Raw genomic sequence first — 23789 nt, 5'->3', positions numbered from 1 at the left:
ATTTTAAAATAAACATTATTTTATATATGCACACGAAATGTTTTTTTAAATGTTGAAATGAAATATCTAACTTCTCAACTAAGCAAAATTTATCCATGGCAAATGTATTATTTCCATTGCATATTTCATTTTCTGTATTATCACTAATTTTTGTGGAGATAGGATTGTAATTAATTAACCAAATATTGTTATTGTCAACGTCATCTGAAGTCTAAAAGAAACAGCACAGCAGTAGCCACACATTGTTTGCCTACACTCCCTAGATACAAAGCTAGATCCCTTGTATACCAATACACACCTATAATATAACACACTGAAACTGACCCAATAATGTTTTAAAATGTTTCCTGTTGTTTTCCACACTTGAAAACTTATTTACAAATATGTTTTGCATTGTTCACACCATGGCATCCTTCTTGGCATTTGGTACACACAGTTCTCCAGCTGGTCCTATAAGGGTTAAAGATTAATAATAATAATTTTTTGGCTACTGGCTTTACATCGCACTGACACAGAGAGGTCTTATGGCGACAATAGGATAGGAAAGGCCTAGGAGTTGGAAGGAAATGGCCGTGGTCTTAATTAAGGTTTGTGTGAAAAAGGGAAACCACTGAAAACCATTTGCTGCCAACAGTGAGGGTTTGAACCAACTTTCTCCTGGATGCAAGCTCACAGCCGTGTGCTCCTAACCACAAGGCCAACACGCCCGGTAATAATAATAATCTTATGACGTAAGGAGGCAAGTAACCTAGTGCACTCTTTTCAGTTTTATCATTTGTTTGTTTGCTTATTTACGGTATCTCTTTACCAAGTGGATAATTATTTTGAGTATTTTTTTCCGTTTCGAGTGATGCAGCCATCACCTTTGTAAATAATGAGTGTTGCTCGAAAACATATGACAAGTTGCGAATTGCAGGCAGAAATTGACAAGAACTCTGACGATGAATTGTTAGATGATTTATCAGATTTTTGGAAAGAAGATATCGTAAATAAACAAACGATAAAATTGAGAATAGTGCAATATGTTACTCACCACCACACGTGGTTTACGCTGAAATGGCAACAGCAGACTGCACAGCTCGGCGATAAGGTTAGCGCGAGGTTGTGCTCTGCCTTGGATGGGCTGCACTGTAATTGTTGGTGTTTATTTTGTGCTTTGACTCTCATACTCAATCAAACTTTAATAGTCCCAAAAGATCTTCAAGACACTTAATATAGCGTCATATTATTCATGTGTTAAAATATTTGGCCTACAGATATCCTTTTATTCCATTGACAAAATATTACCAGCTGGTCTTTTTAGCCAGTGTTACCATTGACGATACATCGTCAGTTGGTCTTTCTCGCAGGGATTGTCACTGACGATGTATCGTCAGCTGGTCCTATAAGGGTTAAACCCTTGAAGCAACCCAGAGCACTTTTACCATCTACTCCATTCCTCCTAGCAATAGTGCATCTGCATTATCATATTGTTTTTACTTATGTTATGTGCATATTAACATTCTAACAGGATATAACAACTTAGAGAGGAAATACAATTATTTAAATTAGGTTAATGTTGAAGCAAATTTCTTTTATTTATTACAGCTATGTTATTACATTTCTTTTTAAATTATTCTGAAGAGGTTCAGTTCTATTATAAAATACCAACTCACTCACAAAAACACAGGTATACTATTCAAAACAATGCTAAAACTTCAAATAAAACAGGTAAGTTAATACATGCTTTCAAGGCCCATACTTGTGGATATGATATGGGCTTTCAAGCCCTATTGTTGGTCATGATATCATGTTCCAAGATGTTCGAGTTCCTACCCACACTAAACACTACAGGCCTAGGATTATAAGGGAAGCTGTGGAAATAGTAAAAATCTTAACAATTTCAAAAGGGACTCTGGCTATCAATTAAGTAATACGTGGTTGCCAGCCAGTAAGGATTTACATAGGTAGTTCTCTTCCCTGTCCCTTCCACATTGTTATTTTGTTTTGGTGTTTTCCAAATTTGTACGTTCGTCATCACCAGTTGGTTCATTCCAAGCTATGTGCTAATATCATACTTTCATAATGTATGTACACAGATTATTCCCCCCTCCCACATCTCACACCATCACACATCATTATCATCCTCTTGTTTCCCCCATATACTTTCTTTCCATTCTTCAGCTCTGTTCTACTCTATCCTGGTGTCTTTCATTGCAATTATTTTATTCGCTTCTATTTTCTTCTGCCACATTCATCCCTCATTTGTCGGATGTCCTCTGTGATACTTCTCAAGCATCTTAATTGGAGCTTAATTGTTGTCGTCAGCTCCCACTGGGAGCACTGTGCCAGCATACAGCAAACCCCCTGGTGAAGCACAAGCATTCCACTACAGTTTTCCAATGGTAAAGAATTCTTAAATTCAAACCCCCATTACTGCAGAAGACTTCGAGAACAGTCAAGATTTTTCATCTGAAGATGCAGAGCAAAGTTTTCTGGGCAACGTTATGAGTTTTACCTTGTTTTCTTGATACAGCATAATCCCAAAAGCCCTTATGATATCTACAAGAAATAATTTAGTTATAAAACCTCCAGTCAATTCAACTGAGAAATAGTTGAAAAACTGGCAGGTATCATATTGGACCAAGTGACCCATTGTGCTCATCTTGAAAGTAAGTCCCAATAATTCATTTAACATGAATAAAATAACTGATAAGTTATATACTATTGTATGTACCTCCCCGAAGCCCAATGGCACAAAGGGAAAGAAGAAGAGAAGAAGTATGTACGTCATGTAACAATAAATGTTTTCATGTTTCTTAGTGAAATAATATACAAATATCTGGAAAAAGAATTAAAAGGTGTATGCTTCATCTTCTAGGGCTAAGAACAAAAATTTTCAAACAGATTCAATAATTGCAGACAGGTTTTCAAATATATGAAAGTGTTCTTGCATTGGTAGTGTGTGTTCCATCTTGGTAGGGTTACAAGTTGAAAGTACAACTAGTGGTGATCTTTTGGGAAAGATCAAGAAATACAACTCGATTGTTGAGATCGAGAGATGCCTCGAGATGTTCATGGCAGTGGGTCGCAAGGCTTTTGGGAATCTGGTTGCAAAGCACATGTTCACGGAAAACGCTAAAAGAACCACAGGGACACAATGGATGGAAAAACGCAAGAAACAGCATAGCGAGTTCATGAAGAGATTTTGGGAGGAGAAGAAGGAAAACCATCATCAAGCTAACAAGTTCCAACGCGCTCTGTAAACGGGCATAACAAAGAAAGAAGAAGAAATTGTTCTTCAGTGTTCACGCCAGAAACAAATTACACCGCAGAGGAGACAATGCCATCAGGTTCCTCCGCTTAAACACCACTAAGGTGAACACTCACATGCTTATTCAAACCACTGTGGGAAACAAAGCTCATTCCACACTGATGGCAGAGATGAAGTCTTTCACTGCTATGGAGGGTTTTCTGATGGTAATCCAAAGACGACTTTTGCTTGAAAGCTTTACCACACTCGGAACATAAAAAGGGGGTTTCATTCGTATGAAAAACCAGATGCCGCCGGAGACTACCCATTTTAGTGAAGGTCTGGAAGCAAATTTTGCATGTAAAACAAGGTTTTGGCTTATCAAGACTATGAATTTGCAAGTGGGTCTTCAGCTGGCCACTATGCTTGAAACCCTTCTTGCATTCTGGACATATGTGAGGCCTTTCCTTAGAATGGGTTATCATGTGCCTAAGCATATTTTCATGTCTATTGAACATTTTACCACATGTATCACAAGAATACAATCTTTCGTCACGGTTATGGCCGAAAATATGCTCTTGAAGCTCAGTTGGACTTGAGAAGGTCTTCTTGCACACAGCACAAGGCAGGAGTTTTATGTCTTTATGAACAATAGAAATATGTCTCTGGAGATTTTCTGATCGTGACAAGTCCTTCAGACACATTGGACATATGTGCCCTCCACTATTTTGATGGGTCTTCGAATGAGTAATGAAATCTGTGCGACGTCGAAAACTCCTGTTACATTCAAAGCAGAGATGGCGCTTCTTGCCGGGATGAAGTGCAGCTATGTGGTATTCCATCTGCGAGTAATCTGGATATTTCTCATCACAATGTGGACATTTGGTGAGCGTCTCTGATGAAGAGGAACATGAATCTTCATCTCTGGAAGTAAATGGTACAATATCCACACTGGTATGTTTTATGAGATGTAAATAGTTGATAGCAATTTCTAGAAAACTTTGGAGAGTAATTTAACCCTATAATGCCTTGTGTAATTAAAACGTATTATCATACGTCTTCAATTAAAACAAATTCCTACAAACTCCGTTATGTTCAATTTATACCCTTACAATTGTTTCATATATATTTTATTTTCATGTGAAAAATCTACCCAGGGATGATAACATACCCCAGACAGCAAAATTGCCCATGATTTAAACCTACTTCATTCCAATCCTCACATATGGACTCGATACAGGTATCCTGCATAACAAGGTAAATAGTAAAATCCACTCAACAGAAATGAAATTCGTCAGAACAATGAACCAAAAGACCACAAAGGACAAGATTAGAAATGAAGCAAACAGGAGGAAGTTGGCATCAAAATACTTGTTAGAGTTTTTAGGAAGACATAGACTACAACGGTTAGGATATGTTATGGTGATGGACAGAAGAAGAACTTTAAGGAATTATTTTCACAGATAACTGGAAGGGGAGAGGCCAGGTGGGAGGCCAAGGAATCGATGGATCGACACACTGAAATCAGAAGTCGGCAAGAGGAATACCAAGTGGGAGGACATAGAGGAACAGAAACCATCTTTGATAGGAAGAAATAGCGAACGCCTGTACACCACACCCGGGAAACTGGAGCTGTAAAATGATGATAATGATGATGTTACATATTTATAACAATAAGCAACAATAACTAGACTTAGAGAAAGAAGTTACAAGGGATCGAATGATTATCTCAATTACAACCAAACCTTGTTTAGTTGGACTAATTGGGACAAGAACTGATCCAGGAAAACAAAAATCCAATTTAACAAATGTGGAAAAAAATCAATAAAAGACAACACACAGAACGTTTCCCCTACTTTGAACAGAACACCTTTTGGACATATTAATCATTTACAAACATGTTATGGATAAGAACACATATAAAGTCTACTTCTTCGCAAAGTAACTCATAAGCTTCTCGTAAAGTACAGCATGATTTTGCACATCAATTAAAGCAATAACTCTGCCTATAATTCTTGCACAAAATTGTAAAGTTTAGCTTTCATTTTATTGTGCAAGGACTTAGTTCTTCATTTCCTTTATTTGTTCTTCTGAATCGGTCTGGGTTATCCTGAATTAAAGGGGGCTGACTTAACAAGGTCTTTCTGCTGTACTATCCATGAAAAATTGTAAGCAGATTCAAATGCAATTTTTCTCTTAATTCTAAGGTAATTCTTCCCAATTCTTCAGTCTATATAAATCATGAGAAATGGAAAATATCTCTGTATTAGAATAAAAACTGAAATTATTGCTTTGATTTACTCATAAATCCACAGAAATAATTAAGGGCAACACAATTAAACCATATGATTGAGCTCAACTTTTCATGATTATTTTCATTAGTTTGTATGGTACTTCAAAAATTTTCTTTCAGTGCTTCAGACCTAGTTAACATACACAAATCACAAAAAAATACCTGCTGGCTGTACAAAACATATACCAAGCAATAATTCATTGTGTGATTAAATACATAACAGAATACACCATACATAACTAAACTCAGCTTGACCACTTTCAGATCCACACTAACAGCATGCAACTAGCATGACCTTATCCCTGTCACTGGTTGGACGCACCATGCACTCGGTGGAAAACACTGCCAGTTGGTTCAAAAATTCAAAAGGACATCATCTATTACTGTCAGAAAATCCTGGCTACTGTAATAAAGACTCCAATTTTATTGTTAGGCATTTTGTAAAAACCAGTATCAGGACACTTTGTCAAGCGATGGCTAGCTGTTTTATTTTGTAATAGTGTTTATTCCTTATTTAATGTTATTAAGTTGACCTCCCTTGTCTAAAGCCATACTGTTTTCCTCTGGCTACTTTTTCCACCGATTTTCCTATTCACTTTTCCAGTACATTTTCATATATCTTGGCACAGTGAAAAATCAGTTATACCACAGTAGTTCTGACATTTTCTTCTGTCTCCTTTTTTAAAGTTGGGTACTACTACACCCTTCTTTCAAACTCCTGGCACTTTTTTTCTCATTCCACACCATCCACATCAACCTGTACAGCCACTATGTACCCACTTCCCATGCAGCTCTTATCTTCACACTCAACTCATCCATTCCTGGAGCTTTCTCAGTTTCATCTTCTTCACCCATCTGCCCAGGTTAACTCCTCCATTTTCTCCTCACACCAGTAATTAGTTTCCTCAGTATGATCTTCTTCACTTAATCCAACCACATTCAGAAGGGCCTCAAATTATTCCTTCCAGATTAGTTTAATTTCCTCCTTTTTCTCCATTAGGTTACTATTTTAATCCTCTATTCTGTCCTCTTCACTCTGCCTACTCTTCCTTTTATTTCTCTCCATTCCATACAATGCTTTCCAACTGCCTTTGCTTTCTTCCTCAATCATCTGTTTCCACTTCTCCATCCACTTCCTCCTCTCCTCTGTACCCACAATTTTAGCTTCCATACCTTTGTTCATATAGTCTTCTCTTGTCTCTGGTGTCCTTTGTTGGAACCATGCCCGAAAGGTCAAGTTTTTCCTCCCTACTGTTTCTTTCACTCTGTCATTCCACCATGGTGTCTCCTTCCATTTCTTCCTTCTGCAGGTCCTTCCACATGTTGTTTCTGCAGTTTTTACCAAAGTACTTTTGAATCTTTCCCATTTCTCCTCTCCTGTCCTTGGTTCAACTGTTGGTAATTTCTTCCTTATTATTTCCTGATACTCCTCCTTGGTTTCCTCTTTCAATTTCCATACTTCTCAGAGATTCATTACCAACAGGCGGTGGTCACTTTGTAAGACCACTGATGGTATTACTTTCACATCGGTGCTTTTCCTCTTCATCACACAGTCGAAGAACATATAGTCCACAACTGATTTCAGTGACCAATCGCTGCTATACTATGTTATCTTGTAGCTCTCCTTCTTAAACCATGAGCTTCCTACCATCAAATTATTCCTCTTACAAAACTCCAACAATTACTTTCCTTCATCATTCCTCTTTCCCCAACTTCCTGAACAAAATAAACGCCAAATGTTATGAAAAACACAAGTCAGATTGAATATTCATTACTTTGGCCCACAATGGGCCACTTGTACGCACTCTACAGTGTGATGGCTGTAGTGCCAGATCTGTAGCTTAGATCCTTTCCAACTGACTTGACTAATATAAATATAAACTAACAGGCATGTGCTCACAAGAACAAAAATGTATCACACGTCCCACACATTAAAAAACGTACATTCATTGAAAAGTATAAAATGGCAAAATATCGGAATGGTTTCGAACAGACGGAGGAGTTCGACAAGGAAGTGGACTTTCACCAGTGATGGACAACATTACGAGGAAAGTTCACCACGGGTCAACAACAAATGAAATGAAAGTCATAGCATATGCGGATGATGTGATGATATGGAAAGAAAATTACCAAAAACTGGAAGAACTAAATACCTGGCAGAGGACAGCTGAAGAAGCAGGCATGGAAATGAGTTTAACATAAAGTGAGGTAATGAACATCAGTTGAGAAAACAGAAAAATGATGGATGTTAGGTGTAATGGAAAAATTCTTAAAGAAGTAGATGCTTTTATATACCTAGGATGTAAGCTAATTGGGAAGAAATTTCGGAAAGGATAAGAAATTGCCAAAAATTTTATTATTGTGTATCAGACAATTAGAAATTACCTACCAAAGCAAAAATCATGATGTGTGTGTGTGTATATATATCAGTTCATTTTAGAATTGGCTTTATATCATGCCTACACACGTAGATCTTGTGGCAACGATGGGATAGGAAAGGCCTAGGAGTGGAAATGAAGCAGCCATGGCCATAATTATGGTACAGCCCCAGCATTTGCTGCCTGGCCGAGTCGGTAAAGGCGTGCTCGGATCGCCCAGAAGGATGCGGCTTCGAATCCCCGTCAGGAAGTTGTAAAATTTAAGAAACGAGATTTCCCCTTCCGGAGGTGCATATGGCCCTGAGGTTCACTCAGCCTACACCAAAAATGTGAAATGAGTACCAGGTTAATTCCTGGGGGCAAAGGTAGCCGAGCGTAGAGCTAACCACTCTACCCCATCACGTGTTGAGGTTAACAATGGTGGAAGCCTTTACCTTCCACTCCTCCAAGGGCCTTCATGGCCTGTACGGAGGTGACTTTGCTTTGCCCGCATTTGCCGGGTGTGAAAATGGGAATCCATGGAAAACCATCTTCAGGGCTGCCAACAGTGAGGTTCGAACCCAATATCTCCTGGATGCAAGCTCAAAGCTGCATGCTCCTAAACACAGGTCAACTAGCCTGGTAATCATATTATTTGCCAATATTGACCTTTAGATCAGAATGCTGAACTAGGACAAAAAATATCTGAGTAGATTACAAGAGACAGAGGTGCATTTTCTGAGAAGGATCTTGGGTAAAACAAGGAGGGACAAAATAAGAAATAAAACAATATGAAACATGCTAAAGATCAACCCCCTAAAAGAAACTACAGAAGAAACAGACTGAAATGGTTTGACTCCGTCAAAAGAATGGGACAAGAAGGATTACCAAGAAGAGATCCCGAATGGACAGAATTTAGAAGACCACGAACAAAATGGAGGGATCAGGTGGAGAATGACTTATATCGGAGAGGACTACAATGGGAGACAGTTACAAATGACACACTATGGGGAAAAAAGAAAACATGGAAGAGGCTCTGTGAAAGACCTGCATAAGCAGAAACATATCAAGAAGATAAAATGGTATAGTGGAAACGTAGTAAGAAGTTTGGTCTATGCTGATGTCTTTGTCTTAATCGTGTGCTGAATGCCTGCAATCTAATATCTTGAAGGGGAAGAGAGTTACAGTGAGTACGATATAAAACTTTGCATTCCCAATACTAATGTGATATCAGTAGGAAAGAAACCTAAAAGGATGAACTGCCAGGTAGGAATTACAAAACTGGAAATGGTGACTCGTTTCAAGTACTTAGGTTGTGTATTCTCCCAGGTTAGTACTCGAGGAAGTGAATTCATACCAAAGTGCAGCAATGTTAATGCTATGAGCTTGCAGTAGAGATCAACAGTATTTTTCAACTCGTTTGCATCATTTGACAAGCTGTGGTCACGTGCAATTTTTTTGGCGCATGAATCAAATGACAAGCTCACAATAACGTAGTGTCTCGCTTATCTTCGTGTATTAGATTTCATTTGCAATGGAAGTTCTCATAATACATTGTTGTTATTTGAGTCATCAGTCCATAGACTGGTTTGATGCAGCTCTCCATGCCACCCTATCCTGTGCTAATCTTTTCATTTCGACGTAACTATTGCATCCTACATCTGCTCTAATCTGCCTGTCATATTCATACCTTGGTCTACCCCTACCGTTCTTACCACCTACACTTCCTTCAAAAACCAACTGAACAAGTCCTGGGTGTCTTAAGATGTGTCCTATCATTCTATCTCTTCTTCTCGTCAAATGTAGCCAAATCGATCTCCTCTCACCAATTCGATTCAGTATCTCTTCATTCGTGATTCGATCTATCCATCTCACCTTCAGCATTCTTCTGTAACACCACATTTCAAAAGCTTCTATTCTCCTTCTTTCTGAGCTAGTTATCATCCATGTTTCACTTCCATACAATGCCACGCTCCACACGAAAGTCTTCAAAAACATCTTTCTAATTCCGATATCAATGTTTGAAGTGAGCAAATTTCTTTTCTTAAGAAAGCTCTTCCTTGCTTGTGCTAGTCTGCATTTTATGTCCTCCTTACTTCTGCCATTGTTAGTTATTTTACTACCCAAGTAACAATATTCATCTACTTCCTTTAAGACTTTGTTTCCTAATCTAATATTTCCTACATCACCTGCCTTCGTTCGACTGCACTTCATTACTTTTGTTTTGGACTTATTTATTTTCATCTTGTACTCCTTACCCAAGACTTCACCCATACCATTCAGCAACTTCGAGATCTTCTGCAGTCTCAGATAAAATAACAACATCATCGGCAAATCTCAAGGTTTTGACTTCCTCTCCTTGGACTGTGATTCCCTTTCCACATTTCTCTTTGATTTCCTTTACTGCCTGTTCTATGTAAACATTGAAAAGGAGAGGGGACAAACTGCAGCCTTGCCTCACTCCTTTCTGGATTGCTGCTTCTTTTTCAAAGCCCTCGATTCTTATCACTGCAGACTGAGTTTTATACAGATTGTAGATAATTCTTCGTTCTCGGTATCTGATCCCTATCATCTTCAGAATCATAAATAGCTTGGTCCAATGAACATTATCGAATGCCTTTTCTAGATCTACAAATGCCATGTACGTGGGCTTGTCCTTCTTGATTCGATCCTCTAAGATCAGACGTAAAGTCAGGATTGCTTCACGTGTTCCTACATTTCTTCTGAAGCCAAACTGATCTTCTCCCAACTCAGCTTCAACTTGTTTTTCCATTCTTCTGTAAGTAATACGTGTTAAAATTTTGCAGGCATGAGATACTAAACTAATGGTGCGGTAGTTTTCACACCTGTCAGCACCGGCTTTCTTGGGAATAGGTATAACAACATTCTGCCGAAAATCGGATGGGACTTCTCCTGTCTCATACATCTTGCACACTAAATGAAATAATCTTGCCATGCTGGTTTCTCCTAAGGCAGTCAGTAATTCGGAGGGAATATCATCAATTCCAGGTGCCTTGTTCCTATTTAGGTCACTCACAGCTCTGTCAAACTCTGACCTCAAAATTGGGTCTCCCATTTCATCAGCATCAACAGCCTCTTCATGTTCCAGAACGAAATTATCTACATCTTTACCTTCATACAACTGTTGGATATGCTCTTGCCATCTTTCTGCTTTGTCTTCTTTCCCTAGAAGTGGCTTTCCATCTGAACTCTTAATATTCATGCACCTAGATTTCCTTTCTCCAAAGGTTTCCTTGATTTTCCTGTATGCAGCATCTACCTTTCCCAGGACCATACAGCCTTCAACATCCTTGCACTTCTCCTTCAGCCATTCTTCCTTAGCTACCTTGCACTTTCTATCCACTTGATTCTTTAATCGCCTGTATTCTTTTCTGCCCTCTTCATTTCTAGCATTCTTGTATTTTCGTCGTTCATCAATCAGGTCTAGTATCTCCTGAGTCATCCACTGATTCTTAGTTGATCTTTTCTTCCTTCCTAACATTTCTTCAGCAGCCCTACTGACTTCATTTTTCATGACTCTCCACTCTTCCTCTATAGTGTTTCCTTCAGCCTTTTCATTTAGTCCTTGTGCAACATGTTCCTTGAAACAATCCCTCACACTCTTTTCTTTCAACTTGTCTAGATCCCATCTTTTTGCATTCTTTCCTTTCTTCAATTTCTTCAACTTCAGATGGCATTTCATGACCAACAAGTTGTGGTCAGAGTCCACGTCTGCTCCTGGGAAAGTTTTGCAATCCAACACCTGGTTTCTGAATCTCTGCCTAATCATAATGAAGTCTATTTGATACCTTCCAGTGTCACCAGGTCTCGTGCACGTATACAGCCGTCGTTTGTGGTGTTTGAACCAAGTATTGGCAAGGACTAAATTATGATTAGTGCAGAATTCAACCAGCTGACTTCCTCTTTCGTTCCTTTGTCCCAATCCAAATTCTCCTACTGTACTACCTTCTCTTCCTTGGCCTACCACTGCATTCCAGTCTCCCATCACAATTAGATTCTCATCACCTTTTACATATTGTATTAAATCTTCTATCTCCTCATATATTCTTTCAATTTCTTCATCATCCGCTGAACTAGTAGGCATATAGACCTGCACTATTGTGGTGGGCATTGGTTTGGTGTCTATCTTGACGACAATAATTCTTTCACTATGCTGGTCGTAGTAGCTTACCCGCTGCCCTATTTTCTTATTCATTATTAAACCAACTCCTGCATTTCCCCTGTTTGATTTCGTGTTGATAATTCGGTAGTCGCCTGACCAAAAATCCTGTTCTTCCTGCCAACGTACTTCACTTATACCAACTACATCTAACTTTAGCCTATCCATCTCCCTTTTCAGATTCTCTAACCTACCACAACGATTCAAACTTCTAACATTCCACGCTCCGACTCGCAGAATGTCAGTATCCATCTTCCTGATGATCGCCCCCTCTCGTGTAGTCCCCACCCGGAGATCCGAATGGGGGACCAGTTTACCTCCGGAATATTTTACCCGGGAGGAAGCCATCATCAGTACATCATTCATACAGAGAGAGCTGCATGTCCTCGGGACGTAGTTACGGCTGTAGTTTCCCGTTGCTTTCAGCCGTGTAGCAGTATCAACACAGCTAAGCTATGTTGAGTATTATTACAAGGCCGTATCAGTCAATCATCTAGACTGCCGCCCTTGCAACTACTGAAAGGCTGCTACCCCCCTTTCGATGAACCATTCGTTAGTCTGGTCTCTCGACAGATACCCATCCGATATGGTTGCACCTGCGGCTCGGCTATCTGCATCATTGGGACACGCAAGCCTCCCCACCGCGGTAAGGTCACATGGTTCGCAGAGGAGGTCATAATACATACTGTAAGGAAGTACGAGGCATGTACAGCTGGTAAACAATGCTATCTGTATTTCTGTGCGATACTGGGATTGTTGAATAACAGTTTATTTTCACCAGTGTTCATTATGCATTAGAACTGGAATTGAAATAACGATGAGTTTGAATGCGCTTGTAGGCAGTGAGACAGTGTTTTAGATAGTGAGTATGAAAAAAATGATGTTTTGATTAATGAATCGAAGTTAAAAGGTAGTGACAACTGTAAAATTTACTTGAGAATGAAGAGCATTGAAGAAAGTGACAGTAAAAGTACCATGCCAGGTCTTTCCAAACGCGTGCAGCCTATGACACAAAAGAACTGTAGTGAATTAAAATTGGAGAATACAGACATTAATCCTGATATACAGTATATACAGGGTTATTCACCTAAGATGTTACAAGCAAATAACTTCTAATCCATTAAAGATATTCGTATTCTGCTTTCATATTCGTAAATAATATGCAGGAGCTTGTAAAATAATGTGCTACGTGTTCTCATGGGGTGATTAATAACCAAGATATTGATACTAACTCCATATTTTTAATAGAATGGCACAAATGCATACAGCTGGTCTAAAAGTTCAACTGCCTTCAAGTTCAAATATGTAAGTATTTTCAAAATCGGACAGTTAGTTTTCAGATATCAATAAGAACAGAATGCGCTGTTTTGCATTCTGCACCAGACAGTGTGAAGTCGAACAAGGACATGTTTTCGAAACAGACTTTCAACCTATTAGGCCGTGTTACGTACACTCAGTATGTGTTGAAGAGATGGCCAACCGGAGGTTGTGGGTTCGGATCCCACTGGTGTCCGGTTGGCCAATTTTGTTCTGTACCAAACATCTCTTCAACACGTACTGAGTCTACGTAGCACGACCTAATAGGTTGAAAGTCTGTTTCGATTACAATACGGTCATGAAAATTCAATATTCAAGGACATGTTGACGCGCAAGCAGGTTCTTGGGCGTCATTCCAGCCACAGATTAGATACGAAGAATGTAACCATACTGTACACATGTGATGGGTTTGCAAAGTGTGTATGACAAGCAAACTCATGACAGGACAGGGAGGTGTAATGTTTTTAAAACACATAAAATAATTACTTTGACTTCAAAGGAACATAACAAAAGCTATAATTGTCACTGGTTTGAGTGTATAGTAAATACTACTGTACAAATTGAAAAATAAACATAATACAGGACACCAGAAGAGCTCCTTCTAGAAAAGAAAATGAATAATGTCCAAATAATCACCCTTCCCCATTGTGTGTTTGCCAGTCATTCAATAACTTTACACACCCAGGATATGTTATGGTACATCACATTATGTGTACAATAGTTTACAGTACATGCCTGCTATCCATTCTGCAGCTGGAATCAATGCCAGGAAACAGCTTGCATGCTAATATGTCCTTGGCCGATCGTGCGCTGTCTGATCCGGCACACAAAAGCCCAAATGCATTCTTATTGATATCTAAAAAAGTAACTGTCTGATTTTTAAAATACTTAGATATTTGAACTTGTACGCAGTTGAACTTTTATGTCAGCTGTATACATTTCTGCCATTCAATTTAAGAATATGGAGTTAGTATCAATATCTCGATAATTAATCACCCCATGAGAATAACTAGCACGTTATTTTACAATACCCTGGGTACCATTTACGAATATGAAAACAGAATGCTGATATCCTTAATGGTTTAGAAGTTATTTGTATGTAACATCTTAGGGGAATTATCCTGTATATGCACTTAAGTCAATAAGTATCTGCAATTTTGCTCTAATTGTCTTCAGGTTGGTTCTATGGCGTTGCGTGCTCACCACCCGCTAGATGGCACCATTGTCTTCGTCTGCGGTAGGTTTCAGCATTATCAGGTCAGTAAAGTTGCACTGTTGCGATGTAAAGATGGCTGTGCCACTCTCCGTTTGCACCAAGGAAGACCCGTGTTCCATAATCTGGATTTTGTGGTCTGAGGGTGTGCCAAGAGCGGAAATTCATAGAAGACTTTCAGCAAAATATGACGATGTTTTGCCACAGCAAAGTGTTTACCAGTGGACTGAACAGTTCAATAGGGGTTGCACAAGCATGAGGGATGAGGAAAGATGCGGGCGTCCAACTGCAGCCGTAACTGTGCCAATATTGAACAAGTGGACAATGTGCATTGAAAAGCAGGTTGACAATGTTGAAATGATATTTAAAAAATGTGTATACTCTTCTTGTGATAAATTATAAAAATTGGTTGCAGATACTTATTGACTTGCCCTCGTATATCCATTTCGTGGATACAGCACTGTTACAGATATCCTTAAGAGCCTGCCCGCTGTCCAAACTTGCGATGTTCTTCGAGTACACGGATCTGCTCTTTTTGAAATTCTTTTTAATGAAACATTTATACTGACGCCAGCAGTTATTCAAGAAATGAAGAATGGGGAATTCATAACTTTCAATTACATGAATGCAAAATTTGAGTGAATTATTTTCATTACTCAGTCATTTATGCATGCTCTTTGTGACAGGTATGCTCAAACTACTGATGAGCAGATTAAGTCTGATTACATAGTCAACCATGTGGCCATTTATTAAGATTTGAAAGGGTTGAGAAAGAAGCAACTTCTCGGACAAAACTATCTTGGTATCAAAAGACTGAAACAATGGCAGGAAGATACTCAGAATGAGGAAGTAAAGACTAAATTAGGCATAAACTCGATGAAGCTGTATGTATAAAGCAGCTTTCATGGTGGAACAAATGAGGCAAATGAAGGAGGTTAGTTAACTTGGAGAATAAAATAATGGGATTGGCCATGCAGGGTAACAGAAGTAGAGGGAAACCAGAGCATCAATGGACAGACTCTTTTTTAAACGTTTTAAGGCTAAGAGGTATGCAACTAAATGAGGCCATAGAGCCACAGGATTGCACAGGGGCTTAGTTAAGTTAGAGGCTTGAAGACTAAACACTAAAACGCACAACAGTCTTTAAGAAAAATGTATGTTTCGAGTTTTTATTAAGAACTCTTTATTACTAAGGAACAGATTAAGTCTCATTTAATTCATTACATAATTACAGTTTGTATCATTTAAAAAATTAAAACTCTTCCCAGTCTTAATTTGTTTCTGTCCATTTGTCACGGTGATCTCTCTCATTTTGTGATTGCTTAATCTTATTCAATTCGTTCTCTCTCCTTCGAATTTTCATTTCGTAGACTTTCGATTGCTGTAGTAAAACTAATCTTTGTAATTCTAGGAGCGACAGGTGTTCTGTTTCTTCAGTTTCATTCAATCCTACTATGTCCGTACATTTCCTTACTTTTTTGGGAGGTATTCCTGTCCCATTTTTTTCCACTCTGTCTTTATTTTGGCTACTAGTTCTGTGTACAGATTTTGTTTCCAATTCTGGTGAGCTGTCTTCACCTCTTTTGATTCCGGCCGATAAACTACCAGGAATTTTCTTGAAGACTGGATTAGCTGCCTTATCTAGGATACCCAACAAATCTTTTTCCCAATCCATTAACTTAATAACAGTGTTCCCTATGGCTTTTAAATCTGTTTTCTTCTTCAAGCATGACTTCATGTTATTTAGCAATTTCTTGAGGTCGCCAACTGATACTTTCTTTCCGACTGCATTTGAAAATTCTTCAGTCAACATAGTCCATGCTCTTCTTTTTGAAGAAACAACTGAAGCTGTCTGAGATTTTTCAAGTACAACCGTATGTTTGCTAACAAGTCTCACTAATAATGCCCTATCTAAATGTTTTTTACTTCCATTTTCAACATCAAACTCTTCTTCGTCTGATGCCATTGGGACTGATACGTGCTGCACTGATCTTGGTGGGAAATTACTCACACTCTGTCTGTAAGAAGATAATATGCAGATCATGAATCCCATAAAGCAAAGGAAACAGCAAGAGGTTAGACCACTCAAGGAATAAGAATAAAGTAAAAGAAACAAAAGGCTTACAAAGATGGTCTTCGTTAGAAGACATGGCACACACTGTGTGGCCTCCAGAAAGGCCTGGTACAAATCTTTCTAGCTGACTGCCGTAAGCAAACTACATGCCTGGGTGAGGAATGAAGATGATGCTAATGAGGAAAAGAGAGGGTGAAACCTGGTGTCTGCACATAGCCTATTGTTCTCGAACAACACCAAGGGTGTCGTAGGACAGGTATCCTAATTATGATAAAACCTTCAATACTCGTATTTTGAAGGTTTACATTTAGCCGAAAGTAGTACGTTATTATATTTATGCTTCGTGTCCATGGACGTATAACGTGCATATGCTTATCCTGGTTAACATAGCAACGGACGTACGGACACACAGACTTCCAATATGGCGTCAAGGAACAGCACCATTAGATCTCTGATGTGAAACATGTATAAATTCTATGTAGATTGTTTTAGAGAGCGATTGTTCGTTTTGTATTCCGAGAGGCACTGAATGTTTTCTTCTTCTGACAGGATAAGTTTCGTAGTGATAATAAAGTAGTTTTAGAAATACGTAAAAGTGTTCTCGTGTGATATTTTTATTGCGTAAAATAGAAACTCGCATATAGAGAACGATAAGGGGTCTACTCGAGGCTTATCGTCCCAATCCAATGGATGAATCACCATCAACAGCCGCATATGCCTTACTCCGCACAAACACATGGGAAAGGTTGGAATTAATCCCAGGCTTTTGGCACATCATCCAATGGTTAGAAATTGTATAACACCACCTCTTCTACCCTGTCGGCCAACTTTCACATGGTCAAAACTTTTTTTTACCAAGAGGACTCAAACCAGATAATCCTGATGTCAGACCATTAAGACTTGAGGCCATAGTGATGATGATGATAATAATAATAATAATAATAATAATAATAATAATAATAATAATAATAATAATAATAATAATAATAATAATCCCCACTAACTACTTTTTCATGGTTTTCTGAGATGCCGAAGTGCTGGAATTCAGTCCCGCAGGAGTTTTTTACGTGCGAGTAAATCTACCGACACGAGGCTGATGTATTTGAGCCCCTTCAAATACCACCGGACTGAGTCAGGATCGAACCTGCCAAGTTGGGGTCAGAAGGCCTCAACTGTCTGAGCCATTCAGCCTGGGAAAGCCATAGAAATCATGGCCACCAGGTGGGCAGTAATGTTAGATGTTTACCTGTATCTAACGGATGGTTCAAGGTCCACTCAGCCTATGCGAGAACTGAGGAACTGATGATTATTGAACAGAACAGAAAGTCTTCTGTTCAAGAGGTTAGGAAAACTAGGTTTTAAAAATTATTATTCACAGGTTTTCATTTTTAAAGAAAATATGTTTTAGGATGTTCAGCTTTGTGGTCATTCTTGCAACTCGTACAGCATACATAACACAATCTTCCACCATACTAACACACAGTTCCCTCAGATGCTATCCACCTTCACCAAAAATTACTATGCATCTATTTGAAGACCTCTAGAGTTTGATATGGCAAAGCACTATCACTTAACACTTCTCTTAGGTCCGCATGAGAATGACTAGCATTTCTTCCAAGGAGGACAGAAATTTTCACGTATGACTGCTGTTCAGCTTTACTTACGATGTGCATTCAAGTTCTAAGGCCTCCGATTTTTTTTCTCCAGACTGGAAAGAAACAGAAACATGTGCATTCTTTTAAAATGAGCCCGCGTTCGTTGTCAAAACGTCACAGAGATGGCAGCACTATACGACAGATGGAATTTTAGCGCCAGCCGCAAGAATGAGAACTGTTTTAGATACTTAAAATGGCAATGTTTTTCTTACTTGAACAGCGTGCAATCATTCGTTTTTTGAATTTGCGTGGTGTAACACCAATTGAAATTCATCGACAGTTGAAGGAGACGTGTGGTGATGGAGTTATGGATGTGTCGAAGGTGCGTTCGTGGGTGCGACAGTTTAATGAAGGCAGAACATCGTGTGACAACAAGCCGAAACAACCTCGGGCTCGCACAAACCGGTCTGACGACATGAACGAGAAAGTGGAGAGAATTGTTTTGGTGGATCGCTGAATGACTGCTGAACAGATCGCCTCCAGTGTTGGCATTTCCGTGGGTTCTGTGCACACAATCCTGCATGACGACCTGAAAATGCGAAAAGTGTCATCCAGGTGGGTGCCACGAATGCTGACGGACGTTACGCAAACGTTTCTTCGTGAAAACAACTTTGAAGTGATTCCTCATGCACCCTACTCACCTGACCTGGCTCCTAGTGACTTTTGGCTTTTTCCAACAATGAAAGACACTCTCCGTGGCCGCACATTGACCAGCCGTGCTGCTATTGCCTCAGCGATTTTCCAGTGGTCAAAACAGACTCCTAAAGAAGCCTTCGCCACTACCATGGAATCGTGGCGTCGACGTTGTGAAAAATGTGTACGTCTGCAGGGCGATTATGTCGAAAAGTAACGCCAGTTTCATCGTTTTCGGGTGAGTAGTTAGTTAGAAAAAAAAATCGGAGGCCTTAGAACTTGAATGCACCTCGTATATCCATCTCGGAGCACAGCTAGTAACAAACCAACATTTTTGTGCATTGTTAACTAGCCACCAGTGTCCACAGATGCCATCAGTTAGTGGCACTGGATAGAGTTTGACAAATATTTTCAAACATATATCCTACACTTAATGTGTTCTCAAATGTTCGTAACATACTTTTATTTAATGAAAATCCTAACAGTTTGGGCCCTATTTTTCATGAGTATGTTAGTGTTATAGTTTGTGATCATTTAATCAACTACTGGTCCTTGACAAAAAATTAGGAAAATAAATTATTGAAAATGTGATGAATGAATTTGAAGAACTTTTTGCAGCAGGTATTTTCTAAACGGAAGGTATAATGGCTTTGAGAGTTCCACATTGCAATTATTTAAGTGGCATTCAAAATCAAATCCTCTCCTTCTAAACATAGCATAGTTGAACAATAAATGGTCAACTGTTTGAGAAGACCCAACACAATCATACAGATAAAATACAAAATGTTCATAAGATACAACACAGTTGCCATGACTTATCTGATACAGACTAGAGTAATATACAGTATTCACTTAAAAAGTAGTGTTTCTGTGTATAAAAGGTATGTTACAGTTATTTACTTAAGTATTCTCCAAACTCATGGCTCGTTCCCTCGGTAAAAATGTAATGGTTGCTCTTACCCTACTATACTGATTGAGAGTATCAAGAACAGATGTACTGAAAAGTAGAACTCGTACAATCATTTCACTCTACATTGCCATTAAGAATCGATTTAGTATTGCCAGGAAATTTTTAAAAACAAACCTAAAAAATTACCTATCAAGAAAATTATTATATTGATTATGATTGTTTAAAGGGGCAAAACATCTAGGTCACCAGCCCCTGTCAAGAAAAGACAAAATGGTTTCATACTCACTCGCACCATTCACTTGGTTCCAGTACTTCATCTTTGATTTCAATATCAGCCACTGGAATCTGAAAAGTTGAAACTAATAAAAGAATCCATTTATATATTCATACTCATACTGTAAATGTTTCCCAATTTAAAGTTATTGAAATTTCACAGATTTGTGAACCAGAAAAGAATTTGACTACAGCCTTTGTCAGATAGAAAAAGCAGAGAAAAACCCCCTGTATTTTCTTCTGACATGCAACACTACAGTAAATCAAAGGGGGGTGTCTTCTGTGATAGTAAAAACTACTACAAGAGTGAAAAAATATATTGCAGTTATGTTGGCTGTGACTCTCAATGGTAACAAGTTGCCACATTATACAATTCTTAAAACAGAAGACAGTGCCAAAAGATAATCTCCCATATGGTATCATAGTTAAGATCCAAGGAAAAGGATGAATGTCATCTGAATGAATGTCATCTGAATGAATGTAGTGGCTCCAAATTGTGAGAAACTGCCTGCCAGGAGCTTTGCAGAAATGAATAGGTCTAGCACTGTTCCTGTCATTATTCTAGGAATATAAACAAGTACTGTGCAAACACTACATTTTCAATTAATAAACACTTCAAGGACTGTCTTCGGAACCTTTACAATGAGTGGATGATGGCAGTAACACACAATTTAACAAAACCATGAAAAATACAGCAACCTTCTATTGAAGTGACCTTGTCACGGATTGTGCATGCATGGACTCTTACTGATGGAACAAGTGTAGTAAATTGCTTCAAGAAGACTGGAATTTCTGATGTGTTTGACGAGTCAGAGGATCATGTTCCATGGGTCAACGGCGAGGATGGTGCAAAATGAAGACAACAGTAGTGATGACATGCATTAGAGAACAACAGGGACAGTAGTTCCAGTTCCAGCAATCTGAGGTATGTATGCTCTATTTAATAACAAATATGAAATAGAATTACCACTGTAGCAATACCAATAAAAGATAATGTTGTGTTACGGGAAATACCAGTAAAGCACAATAGTAACAGATGACCTTAAAGGGATAGTACTGCAGAAAGAGATACAATTATCATATAACAGGCAGTAGGCTTTCTTTACAAAGAGTAGTACAACATTTGTCATCTCATGTAAGCTATTCATTTCTTCACTGCTCAAGGTAAACAAACAGCAGTTTTAATCATTTTATTTACTGGAGTAGTTATTAACATACACTATGCCAAATATCTGTGCCTCATGGAATGATATTTATAAGGATGATCATGTCCTTTTTCAGACATCAGCCATCACATTGTGACATAGGAAATAGAGAAGTTTAGAACAGCACCGGAACATGCACTAATTAATCACTATTTAGGTTGTACATGTTTTGATGTTATTATAGTAGTAGTTTGTTGCCAAATATAATATGAAAAAAATAACAGATAAATTTTCCTAACCCACAGATTAATGAATGAGAAAGTAACATTTGTTTTTGTGGTCATTTCTGAGACACGCACTTCGATGTTGCAAAAATGAATATGTTGGAATATCCCACTCATCAATAACTCATCCAACAAATGAACTTGTAATGCTTTCAAGTTCATAGTACAGCCAAACTATACTCAAATTTATCAGCTCACTGACGGGCCGATGTGATGTTAAATCAAACCATTTTCACTGGCACAAGGAACATATTAATCCAGATGAAAATTAATATTTCCTACTTTTGGTATGGTTTCCAGATACATTAATCTTAGTTTTCTTAAGTTAATTTCTAGTGAAACTGGTTTCAAGTAAGTAATAATCTCACCTCAGGTTTCACATCTGCCAGTAACATATCTTCATTCATTTCTGTTTTAATATCAACCTCTTCCACTGTAGACATAATGCTTGGACCACCTACCTGAAGATAATATAAGGAACAATTAAACAAAATAGATTATTCAAAAGAGAGGAAGTTTACGTACCAAAAATTCTTTTTCTATAAATAAATAAAATAAAGTAAAATAAGATTATCCGCAACTAGAATAGCAATAAGACAGTGATAGAGTAAACCTGTCTCAGCCAGAAATGGAAAGGACATTTGCAATTTAGAAAGTTTTCCAGTTCACAAGTCACCTGTTTTAGAAAGGTTTTAGGCAATAAAACACCAAAAGTAATGGGCGCTGAAACATTAACACGTACTAAATATGATATACATTCAGACCATTTTGTGTGTGTTTGAAGATGTGCCTTTTAGAAGCTATGATTACCCAACTGCGGTGATTGTTTTCTGTACGAAAAAAAGATGTCATGATTGCACCATCATAAGCAAATATTTGTGTACTTTATGAAGTAATCACGTATGAAATGCCTTGCAAAAACAAATACATTTTTTAAGAAATCGTGCAAGGAAATTTGAGAATGTACTGGGTGCTATATATTCTTCAAAAGTAAATGGCAAGTGAGGAATGAGATGGGTGGAAATGTAGTAAGCAGTTTTGCCTCCACTGATGACAGTCTTAATGGCAGGCTGTGCTGAAAGCCCGCAAGCAAATATCTTGGAGCTGAGAAGAAGTGCAGTCAGGGGTGTAGCAAAGGGGTGGGGTGGGGTGGGGAGAGCATGCTGTTAGATATTTCCCACCATTTCATAACACTCATGTCGGAGCAACAGGTGCACCCCTCCACTGCGCAACACATAATTATAAAATTTCTTGTTTGTGAAGAAGTTACAGTGGCAGAAATTTGCCAGAGATTGACTGCACAGTTCAGTGATCAAACATTGTCAAGAACGTCCGGTGTTTGCCTGGCATAAAAAGTTCACGGAAGGACGAGAACATGTGGAAAATCATCAACACGATCGCCGTACTCGAACCAGCATTACAGAGGAAAACATTAATGCGGTTAAAGGCATTATTGATGACCATCGATGGGCATGAGCAACGCACAATCAATGCTGCTTACTACTGCAAGTCATTGAACAAGGCGAGGGTTGCATATCGCCGCAAAAGACGAGACCAACTGATTTGACAGGTCATCCCCCCTCCACGACAATGCATGGCCCCACACTGCAGCCTTAACTGTCTCCAAGCTACAGGAAATGCACTGGTCTACATTTGATCATCCTCCTTACAGGCCAGACTTATCGCCCTGCAATTTCCATCTGTTCAGACCGCTTAAAGAAACTCTAGGAGGGCAACAATTTGCAGGTGACGAGAGTGTGGAAGACTTTGTTGCACAACTGGCTTGTGATACGACCCTGTTCTTTTTACGATGAGGGCATCAAAAAGCTGCCCATATGCTAGGACTAAGGCATTTCCAAAGCAGAAAACTATGTGGAAAATAAATTGTAACTGCCTTGTGTTTTTCAATAAATAAATTTAAATACAAAATAAAATCCTGTTTATATTTGATCCCCGCTCGTATTTTCTAAGAAGTCTCAAAATTTGGATTTTAGACTGTAAACTAAAAATACCATTAGCTGTAAAACTGTTGACCATAATCATATTGTTCTTGTTGTGTATTTTAATGCAAGATTTTGTAACGTACCGGAACTGCAGTCTGAATATTAACATAATTCACTTGTATGTGCGCACCAAACACACACAAGACCCTTCATTATGTCAGCAGAGTAGAAAACTAAGAGGACTGAATATCAAGTCAGGAATACAAGACAAACAGATAGG

General features: G+C 38.6%; 1 protein-coding gene across 5 annotated transcripts in view; it reads right to left on the bottom strand.

Annotated features, from left to right (window-relative positions):
• Positions 1 to 210: 210 nt before the first annotated feature.
• The window catches only part of LOC136885495 (zinc finger protein 184), a 132099-nt gene continuing 108520 nt past the window's right edge, over positions 211 to 23789 (bottom strand). For 3 of the 5 annotated variants that reach the window (XM_067158075.2, XM_067158074.2, XM_067158071.2), the window contains 3 exons: positions 21935 to 22027; positions 20151 to 20209; positions 1570 to 4156 (listed from right to left, as the gene is read on the bottom strand). In XM_067158075.2, the coding sequence (XP_067014176.2) occupies positions 3343 to 4156; positions 20151 to 20209; positions 21935 to 22027 (966 nt within the window). In that variant the 3' untranslated portion in view covers positions 1570 to 3342. Of the gene's footprint in view, positions 451 to 1569; positions 4157 to 15760; positions 16611 to 20150; positions 20210 to 21934; positions 22028 to 23789 lie in introns of those variants that run through there. The other 2 variants (XM_067158076.2, XM_067158072.2) reach the window with 2 other exon arrangements.

The sequence above is a fragment of the Anabrus simplex genome, chromosome 14 (genome assembly GCF_040414725.1).
Source record: "Anabrus simplex isolate iqAnaSimp1 chromosome 14, ASM4041472v1, whole genome shotgun sequence".
In the NCBI taxonomy this organism is placed as follows: Eukaryota; Metazoa; Arthropoda; class Insecta; order Orthoptera; family Tettigoniidae; genus Anabrus; species Anabrus simplex.
The sequence above is the reverse complement of the archived record's forward strand: the minus strand, read 5'-3'. Positions and strand labels throughout refer to the sequence as shown.